Genomic DNA, 19,672 nt, shown 5'->3' with positions numbered 1-19,672 from the left:
TTTGGATCTCATGCTCTATAAAATAATTGTCAACATGGAGAGCCTGGCAGACTTAAAAACTATCAGAACTTGTTCTTTATTTCTCAGCCAAATTTTGGAATTCTTCCTTCCAGAGGAAAGCTGATTTTTCATCCTCTTTCTGCTTCCAGCCAACTCTTCCTATTCTAACGTCATAAGATTAAAAGTCTGGCCCATAGTTACTAGAGATAAAGCTGATGCAAACTGCTCACATCAACAGCAAGTCTTTTATGAGTGCCAGTAGCTGCTAGAGAAGGGTCATCATTAACACAAGATTGTTAATGACTATCTCCTATCGTTGATTGTGAGGATCCATGAAAGAATCAGTAGAAAATGGAGCTTATGCTCATATAATTACTACAATGTAAGTCAATATAAAAAGACTGGCATTTCTTGAGCAGAGCTCATGGGTTTCTTAGCCTTCCCAACTTGCTTGTAGTAGGCATCTGGCTAGTTTTAGGTGATTAATCATTTGAGATGAACTCCCCTCCTGTTTGAAGAATTTGGTCGAATCCCCTTTGGCACTCTTTGGAAAACTGCACCATCCTCTCTACAGCATTATATCAAAACAGGGAGATCACATCAATTTTCTGTTTGTGTATTCAGCCTTTGGATTGATGGCCTCAGTCCCAAGCGATATCAATCTGGGCTGAAGTGCAGCTGTACTTTGTAACAGCTCAAGGGGCACAAAGGTATCAAGTGGCATTGTGTGGTTTGAAAGATGTCGTTTATCTAAGGAAGTTTGTGGTCTGTTTGCTGTCATTCTGTCTATGTAGTGCTGACTTTCCTTACCTTCACTATCACGTTGTCAGGCAAAGAGAGCTCACACATTAGTCTAGATAGCTTTTCCTCTTCCAGAGCTGACTGCTCTTCTTTCAGCCAGGAGGTCTGTGGATTGTGCTGCAATCAGTAGAGCTACTAGATTCAACATGAGTGTAATTACTAGTAATTTTGCTTGATGAGTTCCTAAAAGGAACAGGACAAAAGAGTAGTCAATGGCTTTTTTCTTCAACACTTTCGCTCAAAATTCTTTTGGAAACTTAGTTGTAAAAGAAAAAGGGTTGGAAAACAGTTTTCTACTGATAAATACATCTTCCATCTTCCATAAGTGATCAGGTGTTTATAGTGCAAGCCTCATTTTCCAAATGAGGTTAGAAATAATCCAGAACAATTCTGTGACCAGTGACATAGTCAAGTCACACCTTGCAGATCTAATTGTGGCAACCTTTGAAATTTACTTAAACTTTTCTGAATTGCCCCCCCAAGTAGAGGGTGACTCTTACATGCTTATGAGATGAATTCTTGTGCCACTTCTCATCTACTTCAGTGCAAAGTAGTCTCACTTTTAGCAGCCTGTGCTATCTCAGCAAATCTGAGTGGCTTTGCACTGGCCCTGACCCAACTTTGGATCAGAAATGCCTGTGGAACCATGGTAAAGGGTCAGACCAGAAGAATGTATGTCAGATACTCTTCCTAGTTAAGTGCTAGGTGCAGGAACAGAAACACCAAAACCATAAGTTCTTACAATAGATCTAGTAAATTAAGAACAGTGCATATATGAAGCTCTTGTCACAGGGAATATCTTGAAGTCAGAACATATTTTCCATGTCATAATCATTGAATCATTTTTATTAGAAGTCAAAGTAAATTCCCATGTAATCTGTAAAGTATGTAAAGAGTTTAATTCATAGAGTAAATCATGTGTTGGGAATATGTTACCAACTCCAGATCAGATATGCTTCAGAGAAGCTTTCAAGTTTTAAAAATTTTTCACAAGCTGAACTGATCTCCAGAACCTTTGAAGGGCTCACCCTTCTCTAGAGCTCATGCTCCATACAAGTCAGTGTCATTCCAATATGTTTCCCATTTCCTGGGAATTAAACTGCTATGTTAGATGACTCAGGACTCCCTAGCAAAGCAATTCTAATCACTTACTCTGTCTGAGGCAGCCTCTGATGTCTCAGAGGACATGTCTTCTCATGCACATGAGAATGATTCATGATTTCAGAGCAAAGGATCAACTCTGTTACATTTTTTTTTTCTTCCCACAATCTAAATTAATAAAACAAATTTCTATTAATGGGTGTTGAAAGACTTTGGCATTCTACCTTCACTCCCAAATGCTCTACATTCCAGGGAGAATGAAAAATGGACCTGTGAATAGAAACAGGAGGGAGGAAACACAGATCAGATGTAGTGTATACATATAGACGTAATGGGTGTCAGCTGATATAATGGAAGGACATTCTGAATGAAGACAATTTCTTGTGCTGCTACAGCCTTGCAATTTCAGAATTAATACGTGCAAAGACTGACAGGAAATAGATGATCTTTCTGGACCTCAGCCTTGATTTCTCTTTCATGTTAGTTGCATGCAGTTGTGATTTTGTAAAATTGATCCTTTGCCACTGTGTCAGGCCTTGGAGACTCCAGCTTATCAGTGGTGGCAGTGGGAGTACTTAGAGTACTGTGACTATTGTGAACCTGGCAGTGCCCATCTGTCTGCCACGTCTGCTTATATCAGCCTAAATTAGTCTACAATTAGTCTGCATTTGCACCTAGTGTAGCCATGAGTCCTACTGAGTCCAAGAAAACAGTTGGTCCCACAGTCTTGTTGACTCCAGCAGTTGGTCCCACAGGGCATTAGTGTTGATGTGAGGACTTGGATTTCAATATTTCCCATTATTTCTGCTGTTTGGAGAGTCAGACCAGCTCACATCTATACAAGTGCCACTGTGCTTGTCCTGATCACTGAGACCTAATTTGCTGCTCTTGTTTGTAAGAGTACAGTGAATCCTTTCCATTGACTCTCATGAAATATATCAATTCAAGATTTTCCAACTAACCTGCAGCAACTCAGCTGCAAAGTTAGAAGAGTCCATGTGCTTTGACATCCAGATTCAGACCCTGTGGAATCTTGTGGAACACAAGATTTGAATCTGATCCCAGTTTCACAATTCCAGATTACCTTTGCAAAAATAAAGACAGTCGCAGAAATGCCTCTGTCAAGACAGCACGTCTCTGTTTATGTTTGAGTAGACAATATGAATCTGAAGTCTCTGGTAATCAAAGTTCACATTTGCAGAGGTGAGCCTCTTGATGCATTTGAAGTGAGTGCAGCACTTTGAAACAAGGTGAAGCAGGAATAAATCAGGATGAAAAATGCAGAGCATTAACTACATGAAATCCCCACTGGAAAGATATGGCTGGTGTTCCAAAGTTTTCCATAGGGAGTGCTTGGAAGTTGCATACCAGCCTATTTGTGGAAAGCAAAACAGTTCCCCAGAGTCATTGATATGAAATGCTTCCCAAATAAACACTTCCCCTGTCCATTGAGGAAAAATTATACAGCCTTCCAGAGCTCTATCACAAGGGACTGCACTGGGCTGCTGTTCAGCCTCTACGATGGTTTCTGCTGGTGTGGAGCTTTGCTGAATGCTATATTTTGTATAAGTGCCAGCATCGTTAAGCAAAGGCCGAGTTATGGAGTGAGACTGAGGCGATCTTCAAGAGCTTAATAATGTTATGTGCTATCCTTGTGTCTCTGTGCTCTGTATACCCCTGAAATGTAAACCCCAGTAGCTAAACAAAGTTCATGTGGATCTTGAATACTTTTGTGGTACAGTCTCCTCACGATTTCTGAAGGGGAAAGCAAGCACTGCTGGCTGAAGGGCTTAAGTATCCCTTAATCTGCCCCAACTTTGGGCATGCACGGAGTTTTGCCATATGTCCTTTCCCTCAGAAGTGGCACCCATAAACTAACAGTCAATGGATGCAGTAGATCCACAAACTGTTGGGGTTTTTTTGCAACCATTTTGTCAAAGCAAACCTTGCTTTGCATTTCTGACGGGGCAGTCAGCTTTCTGCCCCTAGGGGCATGTGATTTCTTGCTTACATTAAATGAGTGTTTTGCATGTGTATCAAACATATGTGTAGATGATGGGCTTTGGCCACAAGTGAAATGGGAAGTGCAATTTCTATTGACATTTAGCAGGCATAGAATTTTTAAATCCCTGAGGCAACTTTGGAAACATCCTCCTCAAGTAGAAAGGATATAGACTTCAAGCAAAGTAGAATTAGCAGGTTATTGTGTTTGTTTGTTTTACAAATGAAGATACAAATTTACGTCAGTTTCTATGTATTTAAATATTTATATATAATCATTGCTGACTGGTCTGCAATTCCCACTCAGATCAGTGAAAGAAAGCAAATGATATGCACAGACGATCAAAACTCTTGGATGAAGTTGTGGAACAAGAGACATTTTGTTTTTTCATTTAAGGCTGGGAGATGTGTCCTGTAGAAGAGGCTTGAGGTTTGTCTACTCTGGAGAAAAGAAGGCTTTGAGGCTACCTTGCTGCTCTCTACAACTTTCTGAGAAGGGGAATGGAGGGACGTGCTGGTTTCTTCCCTTTGACCAATGATAGGAAGCAGTACAAAGCTGCATCACAGGAGGTTCAGGCTGGACATTAGGAAAAATTTCTCTACCACCATGGTGGTCAAACACTATTAAAAGGCTTCCTAATAAGGGGGTTGGTGCCTCATGCCTGTCAGTGTTCAAAAGGCATTTGGATAATGCCATTAATTCTGTGCTTTAATTTTTGGTTAAAGTGTTCAGACAGTTGGACATGGTGATCTTTGAAGGTCCTTTCCAACTGTTCTATTCATTTGCTTCTTTCAGTGTGTGGTGCCCTGTCACACATCCCTCTCCCTTTACTTTCCCTTCCCTTTCGAGAAACCAGTGTGAGATGTAAGGGTCTTGTGAGTTCTCTAATCATTGGATTCCAGTATCTAAGAAAGGGCTGAGCTCATACAATTCCTCAGAAGTTCTTTCTCCTTCCTGCATATTTTCATTCCAAATAAGGACATAATCTATTGTAATACCTGTGCTGCTTGGAATATTTCTGTTACAACTGACTGTCAAATCCTTACTGGAGAAGGGAGGAAATAGAGAAACAGACAGACTTGTGTGCGTGATGTTATCTTTTGGGTAGGAAGCTCATTTTAAAAGAGCATTGCTGGAAGAGCCCATGCTTCAATTCAACATAACTTCTCTGTCTCAGAGATCCCAGTGGGGCAGCCCCAAGGCTTTGTTCTCATTGCAGAGAGATGAGTCAGATGAATCATTCTGTGGTTTTAATTAAAACATTGTATGTGGGTAATATTTCAACAACACAGGGAAGCAGTTTTGCAGCCTGGCCCACGCATCCCCTGGTAGCACAGGTTCTCTTAAAATCCGGTGAATTTCTTCTCACTATCTTAATGTGAGGTGGGGAGTTTATTCCCATGGTGGGTGGAATCCTGGGGCACAAAGAGATTTCTAATTCCCAGAAGGAAACTGTGACAGCATGGCTGTTTAGTGTTATTTAAATGACTAACCCCCAAACCAAACCACTGGACAATCCCTGCCCTACAGGGATTTGGTGGGCTGTGCCTGGACTTGTTGGAGGCCTGAGATTTCCTATGGGGTCATTTTGGTGAACGGTTCATCCCCAGCCTCTGCTGCAAATTCAGCACTTAGAGGGGTAGATGGCCTGAGATATAGGAGCACTACCTATGGAATAAGAGGGAAAAACTGAAGTCCTTTACAGGAGAACTAGCAAATAATAATGCTCAGTGCAGGATAGGAAGGTAGAAGCAAAAGCTGAAACTTGAGCCCTTCTTCCTCCAGACCCTTTGAAAATGAAGTGTGTGTTCCATGTGCCAGGGATGAGCTGATCCCATAAGGTGTGAAGGAAGGGACAGTCCCTGTGGACAGATAAGATGGTTCACTTGAATAAGATATATATATTTTTTAATGTAGTAACTTTAGATTACCAAACCTTTTGAGAATAGAAGGTTCTGGTTCCTGTCAATGCCCAGTCTAATTTCTTGGGTTTTTTTAATTAACAAATTAAATCTGGAGAGATTATAGTAAGAGCCCCTGCAGATGCATGTCAGCATCCTCTACAGTGTGGTGGGCAGGACCCTCTCATTCCAGAACTGGCGTTGGAGACAGATGATGGAGATGAACAGTTTTCTTGTTCTAAGAGGAACAAGGCCATCAAGAATTGTAACTAGCAGGTGTGCTTTGTCTAAACTCATTAAAAATCAATCTTTCTTGTGGCCTCAGATGCTTCCTAGATATTCAGACTATATTTTAAGATTTAGTCTCATAGATTTCAATTAACAACAACAACAAAAAGTGAATAAAGTATCTCCTTTTCTTCCAAAAAGCTACATGCTTCATTAGTAGAGAGTTTTAATGAAGGATGGATTTGTCAGGCAGAAATAAATACTTGATACAAGCAGTTTCATCAGTATGAGTTAATGTAGAGTGGGAAATCAAGTGAAACCAGGATGATACATTGATAGACCTTATGTGTAGTCACTGAACATCAGATTTGATGAAACATTAGATATTAAAGCAAGTGGATTTTGGAGGAAGAGTTCTCCTGTCTTCGTTATGTTTCTGTCCATTACTGTGCAGGACAAATGCCCACAGACAGGCAGAAGTGTCTGAATAGGATTTATGATAACAATTTAGTTCTTTTCTTGGAAGCACTCAAGCTTTGTGATAAAAACAGCACAGATGGGCTATAACAGTATTTTGGAGAAGGGCACACTGGCTCTGTGTTCCTTTTTATAGCTCAGTAGCCATTAATGGCTAAGCAGATGCTTTACAACATCAGCTATAGAGAGGAAAAGTGAACTCGGTGTAACTGAGATGTCACATCTCTTACAGGCGTGATCTTCTTAGGGCTGTTTGGTTCCACTCTTCTGCATGCTGCTCAGTCTAAGTGGCCCGTGTATCTCTTCTGGAGGCACTTATTTGCCTGTGTTATCTATCATCCTGCAAATGTAAGAGCTTAGACTGAACAGGATACTTAATGAAGACAAGTTGCCATGCTTGTACAGATCTGTGATCCACACGTTATGTCTGTCTCACCTCCGTTAGAGCCCAGCTTCACAACCATCGGAGGAAGGAAGTGAACAGCACCAGGCATACAATGAATAGTCTGCCCCTATTTTAAGTCTAAAGTCTGTGAAAATGCACCAAGCTAGACATTTAGTAGCTTGTTCAGTTGATGTCTCTGCAGAGAGTATCTTTTTAAGATGTGATGAGAAGTATGTATTCCTGCAGATGTTTTTCTGTCCAGAGGATCCAGCAGAGAAAGGAAAGTTGTCCCCAAAGGACAAAATCTGGGAGGAGAATTCAGTTTGGATAGCAAGCAAAAAAGACACAGACAATCATTATATATTAATAGTAATTCTATTGAGGAGTCAATAATAATAAAATTTAGCAGCCGGTTGTGAGGTGTTTCTTTTTGTTTGTTTGTCAGTCTTCTAAATCTCAAAACCTGTCTGGATGACAGCTGTTAGGATTGAACAAATTAATTCTCTCTCTTTTTTTTTTTTTTTTATGCTTAAGCAGAGGTCAGGATTGGTTTGGGAATTATAGTTTGCTGAGTTAGCAAACCTGCCTTTATCCATGGCTATAGAGCTGTGTCCCAAAGGTTGACTTTGACTGGAGAGGAGCAGACAGCCATAGACATCAGGAGGTCCATTAACTTAAACTAGAGTTAAAAGGGGGATGAGTTTTGGAGAATATTTCTAGTTTGGTTATGGCAAGTGGGGGAGAAAGAAGGATGTTTTCTAGCCCTTGTCTTGTTTTTTGGTCTCTGGAGTCTGAGTTCATAACGGCTGAGATGAGTTAGTGGCATTTGGTCACCATTATCTGTTTTCTCAGACACTGACCAAACCAAAATCCTCTAGAATGAGAATTGGCCCAGAACCAAAGTCCAAAACAAAACCTTGCAAAAATCACAATTACACTTCAAGAAACTCACTGTTGCATATTAAACTGAACTGGATATGAATTTTATGCTTTGCAAAAAGTATTGAATGATGGAAGTTAATTTCCAGCACCTGAAAAATCTACTGTGTATAATTAATATGACATCACCTCAAGCTAACATTGAAAGCTCTGAAATTTTTATAAAGAGGAAGCAGATTACATTGCCCAGTTATAAGTCCACCATTCTTCTTTATTAAAGTAATACATGTGTGCTTATTAAAAAGTTAGGTTAAAAAGAAAGAGTAATGTATTTGCTTTTGTTAATAATAGTTTTCAGGGAAAAAAAAAAAAAAAGTGTAGAATAAAGCTTGAAAATACTCCAAGTTAATAAAAATGTGAGCCTAAATTGTTCTTTTGTTGGGTAATTGTGTCACTTTAGATTCATCGGAAAACTTATGTGTTATTAATGAATTTGGGTGAAAGTCAGGATTTCCCCTTCAGAGATAATGCTCCAGCATTTGCTTCTGCAGGGAAAAGCAGCAGAAATATTGAAATTTCTTGGCAAGTTCAGCACGCAAAAATTCATTAGAAGATTGAACATTTAAGTTAATATGAAGTGACAGATCTTGCAGAAGTCGTACTTTGAATGTCTGGCCCTGTTGGTCCTCTGTGAAGACTTTAGAACAAAGCAGATGACCCAGGACAGCTGCAAAGTCACATGATCCCATGTTGAGCTGAGATGCTTGAGTAGATGTCTTGGGTTAGGGATAGAGATTCTACCCAAGGAGCTGTAAACACAGCTTCCATGAAGCAGTGAGGCACTGAAGGAAGCAGTATTGTGAATATCTTGCATAGGCCATGCTATCTAGGCATAAATAGCTTAACACTGAAAAGGTACGGTGATATCAGGACAGTGAAGATTTGGAGTATAAAGTTTGAGATGAGGTTTTGATCTCTTTTCTGTGCCGCAAGAGCAGAGAAGGATATTTATTATGTGGAAGATGGAAGCAAAAGTAGGGAGTCAGCCCATTCCTCCTCTGTGGGCACAGCCCATCTTCTGAGGCTGGAGTGTGCTGCTTATACACTAAAGTAGTGTGAACAGAAGATAATTTAGTTCAGGAACTGAACCATAAAGTCAAGAAGGGGGAAATAAGTTCAGAGCAAATTGAAAAGGAATATTTTGAGGACATCTTTGAAGCCGGTGGCTGGGTTGTGTTGGTTTTTGTCACTTTTATTTATTAGTTGGATTTTTCTTTATAATCCAGATCAATTTTTAAACAAAAAAGGCCAGTTTGTAGCATTTAAGTCTTTGAAAACAGAAGACTCAGAAAAATAACCAAAAGCTTTTTTCAGAAAGTGCTGCAATTAAACATTTTGAATTTGTGAAATGAAAGACCATTTGAAAATGTGGGCATGGCATGTTAGAGACGTTTCAGAGCTCTTATGTCTTCTGCAAATTCAAAAACTCAAATTGCAAAGAAGTTTGCATTTTTTCTACGCCCCAATTCTGCTCCACTTTTAATGAAATGGAATAGCAAAACTTCTACACAGATCTTTCATTTTATAGTTCCTCAAACTAGGAAAGAAAACATTAAAATCCATGGGAATATCTTGACCTCACAAGCTTTTCACTTTGTTTATGCACAGAGTTGAGGATTTGCATTTATATGTTTGTACAGAGAACTAAATTCCCTCTCAAACTAAGGTCACAGTCATTGAAAAGCAGTGGTTCTTCCCAGACGTCCCCTCTGATGTGGCTTTTGAGTCCGGAGGTACCATCCAAGTTTTTGGTGGACTGTAATCTAATTTAATTACTTAACCTAATTTAACTGATGGTGAGTTGTAGAATGTTGCAAAAATGAAAATAACTTTGTTTCCAAATTCCGTTAAGAAAGGACAATGCTCTAGCTGTAGTAAACAAGCCTAAGGCAAGAGCATGCTACATAAAATAACCTTATTATAATTAAGCCAATCAGAGCATTTTCCTCAGATGAATAAGCAGGCAGGGATTTGACAGGTACTCCGATTTAATTGTGTGGAAAAACATGTATGAGCAGCAAAGTGCTTAAGAAGTTTTATCTCATGGAACAGGTTCCTTGTTGTTACTAAGCAGCAGTGGAAGTCAGTTGGCTAGAAGAGGATATTTCTGTGCAGATCTTTCTCATCAGCTACAGCTGGGGCAAATTCCTGGCCCTGCTGAGGACCATGTTGAGTGCCAGTGTAGTAGAACTCACCCTAAATGTCACTAGTAGTACCCTGATGGCATCAATGAGCAGAGGTGTGTTGGCAAGGTCTGCTCTACCTGATGCTCCTGAGACATTAATGAATTGAGTCTTGCAAATATCCCCATCATTGAAGACTAGGTGTGATGTTTCCGTGGGAGCTCCAGTTCAGCCTGTAGAAGAGGCACTCAAGTCTAGAGATGGTCACAGCCCTCTGAACTGTAGAAACTGGGAGGCTGTTGGGAGGGCAGGAGCAGTGCTTTGTCTTGGGCAGGGAGAAGGGCACGTCTGGACTCCCAGGTGGCTTGGGGTTGGGTGAAAGTGGGACCTTAGCAATTATAAGCTGAGGATTGTGAAAGTAAGCTGGTACAGAACTTTATGATGTTAATTTTGTTTTCTTGACCAGATCCCTTCTGTAAGCCTAGCAAATCCTGATGATGAGACAAATTTCTATTATCAGTGCCAACACAAAGGCACTAGAAACCGCAAGACAGAGGAATGCTGAGGCAGTCTAATGGAGCATACAACTCTGCCTAAAATACTTGCATCTTTTGTTTTGTTCTTTTAATTCTTGAAAAGAATTAGAAAACGATGGCAAATCCACCAGAAGAGAAACAAAACCACAGGGATCTTTGTCTGTGGATTAAGCACTTTCAAGAATGAATAAGAATAAATGCTTCCCTGTTTTCACTGTTCTGTATTTTAGGATAAAGAAACCTAAGTTACTTGCTGAGGCATTCTGAATTTCTTATTTGGACTTTGTGATTTTAGAGAACATATTTCACAGGACTGTACATCCCAGGGGAAGAAATTAAGGTCAGATATGAGAGAAACCCACCTTAAGGGTCTGAAATACTTTGAGTTTCTCAAAGATGATCCCATGTGGGAATTATACACTTAAAAATGGGTGGAACCTCTCAGCCTGGAGTTGTGTCGAGTTACTTATGAAAAATCTCTGAGTTCCTTGTGTGGACCAGGATATTTGGTCCAAATATTTGGATATTTCTTAAAGTTTTTTGAGAAGAGGCACTGTGGCCTCACAAAGTGAAAATTAGTCCTGCTTTTCTCTGGATTTAAAAATAGCTCTGTATCTTGGAAAGCTGTCTCAGCAGTAGTGAAGGAGTAAAAAAAAAAAAGTATACTACATCCCCATGGTTTCATGCAGTGCAGCTGTGCTAACAGTGCATTGGGAAGGAAAGGCATGAAATAGTCAATGAAACAATCGGTGAATCTAATGGTAAAGCTTTATGCAGTGAAGAGATTGATGGCTCAAGTATCCTATTGCAGATAACCAAAGGAGAGGGAGAATGGTGCTGTCATTTTTTAGGGGAAAATATCCAGAATGTAAATGCATTCTAATTAAATCAGCGAGTATCTGATAGGAAGCCTACCTTGCTTTGAATTGCAATATGCATATTCAGATGGATTGAAAGTTTTATTTCTGGTTAAATATCTGTAGAATGATAATCAGATGGGGGAAAACCATGTCTCTAGATGTTATTAAGAATTCAGTTCTAAAAAATCGTTCTTTATAAGTTGATGACTGGCTTTCAGTTGTTCTTGCTGTATATTTTTTAGACCTTTTTAATTGTTTCTATACTGTGATTATATTTTAAATTATTTGGCAGAGATGTTGAGTCTACAAGTGTTTATACCAGGGATATTTCACTCCTCTCATGCCCAGTATTCTAGAGCTTCAAGTTAGTTTAAAACATAGAAGTGAGCATGCGTCAACATACAATCTCCAACAGTCTTTCTTAGGTCTTGAGGTAATCAGTAGTAGTACAGGAATAATGGAGCATTATTGACCAAATGTAATGCACAGTTGCCACAATGGATGTATTCCCTATGTGTCAACTCTAAAGAACAAGTGGTTAGTTTATAACTCTCCTTGGGTTACAACATTTTAACATTTCTTCAGTGTTTATTTATTCTCCTCCCGAAGAATGTTCTGGAATATTGAGTTTACAACCTGTGGCTCATGTGATGGTAGTGGAAACAATTAAGCCAGAAGCTTTCAAAGCCACCACTGGGATTTCGATGCCCAAAGTCATTAATTTTAATAAGAAGTGAGCTGCCATTCCTCTTAAGTGGTTTCTAAAATCTCAACCCATAAAAACACCTCTCCACCGATTCCAGTTTACTAGGAGTTCAGAGCAAGATAAACATTTGTAACAGAATAGTAGGTGTTAAATGGTGGAAAGTATGCGTTCAGATGTCTCTAAAAACATTCAAGGAACAGAGTGGTGGCCCCAGGGTTTTACTGGCAGATGTAGTCTGATGTGGTGGCTGCTCCTGCCGTCAGCATCTCAGGGAATTGCAGATGGGATCTCATTGCTGACTGAACAGAACGTGAGGTTTTGTTGAGAACAAGGTCAACGGAAAGAGAAATATTGGCTGTAGATCAGTTTCAGCCGCGATGTTCACACTGCTTGTCAACTTTGGTTTCTTGCATCTGCTCCATGCTGTTGCCTTCTTAAGATGTTTCTGCATGCCATAACCTTTATGTCTACTGTGACCTGAAGGGATTTATCCACTGCAAACCTGTGCAAGCCTTTCCTTCTACATGACTCTGCAGATGACAGTGCTTCAGCCATGGGTGGAGTGATTGTGATCTGTGTCTCTCAGTCTAAGAAGTTGTGAAAACGTTGGAGAGTTCCAAGATCTCTCAAAGAAAATTGCTGCAATGATGAAACCTCATGCTAAACATAAATCATGGAAGAAAGTCTTACTAAGAAAAAATAGCCAGTACCAGTAGATTTTTCTGTAATGTAAAATAGAGCATGGGATGAGTATGAATGAGTTTGAAACTGATTCAAGAAAAGTCTAAATGCTTGGAGAGGGAAAGAAAAAAAAAGGAAAAAAAACACAAAACAGGGATTTTCTTGTCTTTTATTAACGAAAAGAATTTTCACTGGAGAATTTTAGAAATAATTTAAACAGGTGTCTTTATTTTCTGCTTCTGTCATGTGGTCTCTGAAAAATGTCATTACTGTTGGCTACAAGTGACAAAATTGTGACAAAATTACTGCAGTGCTTGCCAGTGAGTTTCACTCCCAGTAGCAGCAATTAATGCTCAATATTGGAAGGAGCTGTAGGTAAAATGTGATGCAGTAGACGATTCTGAGTGCTATTTTAATGGACTTCAAAAGTACAAAAGAAAAAAAATTAAAAAAAAGGCTGCCATTAGTAGTAGATGTGACTTTTTTTGGAACTAAATGTTCCTTAAATTAAACATGTGGTTTCACTTGCAGTTCATTTTGTACATTGTCACCAATGAAGTTTAGGATTTCTTATTACTTTTTCATTAAAATATCTTGCTGGTTTCACTCAGGAGGCAAAACTTTTCACGTGGCTTTAATCGTTTCTGTCATAAAAGCGATAGCATCCATGTAATAGAAATAGTTTTGCAGACCACAGCTTCGCATTGCCTATTATTTCTCTTCCATTTTCTCTACCTACAACTCACTGGGCCATTCCAGAGACAGAAAAAGTTCCTCTCTCGCAATTAAGACCAAACAGAAACTTTTACTGAAGTTAGAAAAAAATCACTTTGTGTCAGTACTGCTTTATTAGATTTTTGTCTCAGATATCTTAGCTCTCAAATGCAAGCTGACATGGCTGCATATCAAAGAAGAGCTTATATTGACTTTTTTTCTAAAATTAGTGAAATTCTAGAAGATGAAGTCAATAGAAGGCCTTTTGCTGCAGAGTTCGAGTCCAATGCAAGACATGGTAGTATTTCAAACAGAAGTTAAGAGCTCTGGTAGTATAACTTCATGGTGGTCCTAGAGAGGCCATTTACCTCCTTTTTTTTGCTTCACTTCCCCAGTACACAGAAACTGCTAGAGTTTGGGTCTCACCAACCTTATCCCAGCAGCCTTGCTATTAGACTATGCTGCTGTCAACAGCTTGGGCTTCCCTGTCACTAGTCCTAATTTGGATGAATGAGTGTAATTATTGTTGCAGTCAAAACAATGATTTGTTTTCAACAAATGATGTCCAAAGTTGGAAGGAAGAAAAAAGAAAAAGGCAACTAGTGTTATCTTATTTGGGGTTTTTTGCATCTTTTAAGGTATTCGTTAGTTGACAAGTTAAATATAAGCTAAATAAAATATAAGTTTAAAAACAGTTTTCCTCAGAGTTTTGCTATTAATGTTTATTTGATAGTTTTCTAGGAAACATCACTGCTGTGCTTCATCACTGTTCCAGGGCAAAAGCCTCTCTTGTCGTACACCTTCTTAGCAGCTAGCAGCACTCGACAAGTAGAATAGGCCTTTGCTTTCACCTTTTCTTAGCATTATCTCTCAACTTACTTATCAAATGTGTTTTTCAGTTCAAGAATGACCAAGACGAGTCCTGCCTTACAAGGGTCCTCAGCAACAGCCCTGCCTGCTCTGCAGCTTTCTGAACAGGTCCCGCTGACATCTCCTTCCCTGAAGCCCCTACAAATGGATGAAGAAGACAGCCTGTCTCCTCATCTCTTGTTACCGGATAGCATCAGCCAGCTGGAGGAGTTTGGCAGGCAGAAGAAATGGCACAAGAAACAACACAAACACCATCGCCAGAGGCAGTTCAATGACCTCTGGGTTCGGATAGAAGACAGGTGAGTCATAACTTTTATGATTCTTGTCCTCTTCCTGCCGCCCTTTACAGATTCCAGCTTTGTTGATGAGGCCATACAAAAGGTTGGAGAAAAGCTAAATGGGAGAGATGAGGAGTAAGGTGTTGTTTTTGGAACATAAGGAGGAACTCAGAGGAAGGCTAATAGGAATATTTAATCTAAAAGTCAAGAGCAAAAGCTGATGGTTAGAATACTTAAAATATACAGAAAGTAGAGTTTAAAAAAAAAAGAAAAAGAGAGAGAAATAATGTCAAGGAAAAATTATTCTTATCCAATAATAATTTTCCAATCTTTACTGTCAGTTTTCAACCCAAAGACTGAGCCATCTTCCAAACTTTAGGATTTTGACGTATCTAACTTTCGATCTTCTATATTTTGATACTGAAAGTATTTAACACCTCCAATTGCCTTGGAAACAACAAAGTGAAGCATCCTGAGTCTAACCACACTGCGTGTGTATGTATCTGTCTAACTATCTGACCACTTATCTATTTATGGCTTGTTAGAACCAGATTAGGCTATGTCGCATCTAAAAATCACAATACACCCTTCAGAAGTATTCATTGCTGCATATGTCTACACCTGGGAAACTGAGGCACAGGCAAAGTCATTCTCATTTTCACAACATCTAAATGCCTTGCAATCCAAACGAGTCAGAGTTTCTTACAAGTCTCTCCTTTTACTGATGAAAAAGGCTCTTTACATATTTGTGTTCTGTATTTTTTTAAATTATTTTTGTTCATTCTTTTTAAAGGAGCAGTTGCCTTTTGTTGTGTTTTATTGTATTTTTTTCTTAGGATGAGTGATGTAAGTGTTGTTATTACAGCAGAGTATAATAGTCTTACTGTGATAGGGTTATTCTGATGCTAATGCCAGCCTTGGTAAGAAGGATGGTATCCAAATTCATTTGTTTTTTTCTCAAAGTTTGTTCAGTGTTGGATTCTCTCTGTGGAAGATGTTTTAGCATGAGCTAAAAAGCATTTGGTGCTATGTATTTGACTGCCCCAAAGACAAGGGGCTTCTCTGTTCATCTTCCACCCGAGGGATGCCAAATGTTGGTGTCCCAGCATTTCACGGGGGTGTCTGGTCCAGCTCACTGTATGTGTAATATGAGTGAAGTCCTTAAACAGTAAAGTCTTATAAGAGCTTGGCAGTTAGCCACATTCCTTCTGCCCTTGTCTTATCTGTACAGAAAGGATATTGGATATTGGGCCTGATACCGCTATGGAAATGTGTAACTGGGGACTTAAAGCTGTGGTTCTTGCGTAGCTTTGGCAGACTTGTGTTCCTTTTGTTGTTTTTATTTCAGTACGAAATATTCCTAGGAAAAGTCTTTCAAAGGGTAGCTCTCCAGGCTAGAGTTAAATTATTCGCTCTGCGCTGGTGAGAGATTTCATCTGAACCAAAACCTTTTATCCCTTTACTTCCATTTCAGAGGGATGGAGATTGGGATGAGGAAACACAAGTTTCCGCTCCCACCAAGCTGGTGATGAACCAGACACTGTGTGTCGCCTGCTTGCTGAAAGATCCCGGGGAGATGTTAGTGGGAAATTAGAGCCCTAGAAGCAAGGAAGGGCTGGAGGAAGGGAAGTTTGCCTTAGTGCTTTCAGATGGCTTTAGTTCTTCTATACTTCTGGAGTAACTTCTGCTGTTTTCCTGGAAACAAAACAAAACAAAAACTACAAACTGTTCAGCTAAATCAGAGCCTCACAACCAGCTCTGGTTTCTTCATAAACTGGATGGGATCTCAACTTTCACAAAACTGGCTGCTGCATGTTCTGCTTTTGGCAGTTGGGTTTCATCAGTTTTAATTGCAAGCTGGACCTTGCACAAGGCAGTAAACAGTGTGTTCTTTCTAACTGGTTCCTTTCTGATTGGCAAGGAAAGAGCAGAAATTTGTGCCTGTCCCTAGACTTTGTAGCACGATTGTTCTCGGGAAGAAACAGCTAGGGTGACTAATATGGGCAAATAAGTGTTACTTGTGCAGCAGAGAAGCACGTGGACTTATATTGTGTTACCACAGGAAAATTCATCAGCACTGAAGGGTGAGGCTGTTAGCACTCATTTCGGGAGGATATCTGGTAGCAGTGGAAGCTCATACTCTGATCTGACTGAAATTGGAGCACCATTGCTTCTGTATACAAAGCCACTCTATGTGGACTGAGCTCTGTTTGTGTAGCACTATGGCTTTCTGCATCGTTCTTCTTCCCATTTGAGTTTCCTAACTCACCCAAAACTTAATTTTGAGACACAATAAGGAGATTTAGTTCATTGTTACTTTGTGGGGGGGTGAAAGCTGTGTAAAATTCATTGTTTCCATGAAAAGTCTCCAGAATTCATCTTTTTGAGTCATCTTTCAACCTGAGAAGTCAGAGAGAAATATACAGGTCAAGGACAAATCCAGGTGACTTTAAGGCAGATTGCTGATTTTTGTGTGTACCTCATTGAACTGTGAAATGACTGTGGTTCACAAAGCTCTTTTCCAAAGCTTTATTGACCATGGGTTAGAGGATTTGATGAGCCATGAATTGCAGGACTTTTATGGACTATGGATTTCTCAGCTATCTCATACGCTCCCGTGGAAATCTTAAGGTGTTTTTTTAAGCTACCAGCACAGAAACAAAGGAAATGAACACAGGAGAACAATCTTAAAGAAACATCAAAGTTCAGACTCCAGCCTATAAAAGCCAGGAAATCCATAATTAATGGTTCCACTAAGACCTCATCTTACACAGTCTTCTGGTCTGATCTGACGTTATAGCTACAATCTGAAATGGCCTCATGAAAAATGAGCCATCATTTAATGTCACACATCATTATTAGTATTTACGTTCAGTTATACCTTGGAGATTGTCCTTTCCTTTTTGTTCTGTCTTAGCAGCTGAGACATTTGAGTTGGCAATCCTGAGTGGACGCTGTTTAGATTTATGTGTTTGAAGGCTAGTACTGCTGTGGAGGATGAGAAAGCTTCTGCTCTGTCTTCTCATCCTCTCTGACATAGCTAAGATTTGCTGATCTCCTGGGTAATTGGCTACACTGAACAATTCAGTGAAGGCTAATAAGAAAGCAAAAAACATTGATGAAATCTGTGGTTTCCTCTCCCATCTGTCTCCTTCCCTCTGAATCTAAACAAGATGAAAACGTTCTGCCTGGCTACAATTCATGTTTGAAATTGTTTGTCAAGAATCAAAATGAAATGGAGATTTCAAATAGCAGGACTTTTTTTATTATTATTATTTTATTTTAATGACTTGATTTTAGAGATCTGAAGCCTGCTTTTAGGAGGAATTTGAAGGCAGACAATATTAAGACTCTAGCTTTCATAGCCAAAAGCCAACTGGGGCAGCAGGAAGGGGAGGTGAAGCCCTTGCAGTGGAAGGCTGCAGTCTGGCACACAGTGTATGTCATTGTTCCTTTTGACACTGTGTTAGCTCAGTTTCCCCTGTAATATATATAATTGATTACAGATCATTCACTGCCTATTCATGATGAGCTGCTAAGTGAATTGAAGGAACAGAGAAATGCCTGTGAAGTTTCAAAGTAGTGAGCGAAGGCCAAGTCAGCATTGCACCTTTGTTCTAGGGCAGCCAAAAAGCTGAAGGTTACAAATGAACAGCCCAAACAAGTGGAGAACTCTCCCAAGAGGAGTGGGAGCATTACAGCAGGGTGGGAGGAAGGCTCCTGGGTAAAAGGAATCAGAGTGAGTAGCTGGGAGAGTGTCTGGGAGGTGTGAGGCTTAGAAGGAGCAATGGCAGCTGGAGGGTGTGGAAGAGGAATACAATAGTGAGCAGAAAGAATTAGAGAGGACATCATGGGTAGATCATCCATTCCTTTTGCCAAGGCAGAGATCTGGGCAAAGCCAGCACTTGGACACTGAGGGCACACAGATGCTTCACTTGCGTAGAAAAGAAATTAAAGGAAAAGAATTGTGATGAGAAAGAAGAGATTCTTGTCCTACATGTAAGCTTAGCTCTGCAAAACCTACCATTAATGGGAAATGAAATGAATTTCCCTTGTAATTGGAAAGGGCATTTTTCTGATAGCCCAGTGCTGACTACTCAACCCCAGATGAATGCAATGACATCACAAATATCAATTTATTTTATAAGCAATAGTTATTTTAGAGGGGAAAAAAAATATATACCGGTGATGGATGAAGGGGATACAGTGTGTAATAAACTGCAGTAAGTGTGCCTGTATAAAGTGAACCTTATCAGTTCAGATGGAATTTAAGCACTTAGGTTGTTATCCTTTCTTTTAAGACAATGCGGTGATGGAAAACAGAACACTGTCAACTCAGACAAACTTTTAATTTCACTTAACTGCATCTGAAGGGTAAATTTTGGTAAATGAATCCAAATTGCTTCCTTTTCACAACACGCAGTGCTGAAATACAGTACTTAGCTTCATTAAAGAAACGGCTGCTTTTCTTTAGAGGAGACCTAGACACTTTTGAAGTCTAACAGGTAAATTGTGGTCAGATGATTTCCCCTCACATGGTAGCTTTGAGATTGAAATTTCCATCACTGGGGCCTTGTTTGTTTAAATTACCCTCTCTGCCTCTCTGGAAGGATACTGCTGGAGGCTGCATGCCTACTGCAGGGGATTGCTGCCTCCTCCAGCCTCCATGCAGCCAGCAGAATCGTTGTCACCACTGCACATGTCCTGTGTTCAACCTAACCTTGTCTGAAGGCCAAAGATTAGGAAGTAGCTTTGGGGGCTTTCTAACTCATTACAGTGTACCTGCCTCCCACAGGGACCCTTCCAGCAGCCAGGAATAGTGGAAGCATAGGCACGTTGAAGTCACACCTCCCTCCCCTTGTCACACCTCATTGCTGGTTGGGGCCTGACTGCATTGTGTGGCCCGTTGGCTTTCCTCCAACATTTCTGCCTGCCATTTCCTTTGCTATTCTCCTGGCAGGATTTCCTCCTAAGGAAACCTTCATGATCACAGTCCCTATCAGTAACTGCCTCCAGTCTCTAGAGTATGGCACAGAAATGCCATGAAAATTTCATGGCTTGGCAGAAGGG

The 19,672-nt window shown here is 39.9% G+C and overlaps 1 protein-coding gene across 3 annotated transcripts in view; it reads left to right on the top strand.

Annotated features, from left to right (window-relative positions):
- Positions 1-19,672, top strand: part of TRABD2B (TraB domain containing 2B) — a 258,160-nt gene that overhangs the window by 217,805 nt on the left and 20,683 nt on the right. For all 3 annotated transcript variants that reach the window (XM_031602107.2, XM_090146636.1, XM_090146637.1), the window contains exon 6: positions 14,354-14,623. In XM_031602107.2, coding sequence (XP_031457967.1) covers positions 14,354-14,623 — 270 coding nt within the window. The remainder of the gene's footprint in view (positions 1-14,353; positions 14,624-19,672) is intronic.

Source organism: Phasianus colchicus, chromosome 9 (assembly GCF_987193195.1).
Source record: "Phasianus colchicus chromosome 9, bPhaCol1.hap1.1, whole genome shotgun sequence".
Taxonomy (NCBI): domain Eukaryota; kingdom Metazoa; phylum Chordata; class Aves; order Galliformes; family Phasianidae; genus Phasianus; species Phasianus colchicus.
The sequence above is the reverse complement of the archived record's forward strand: the minus strand, read 5'-3'. Positions and strand labels throughout refer to the sequence as shown.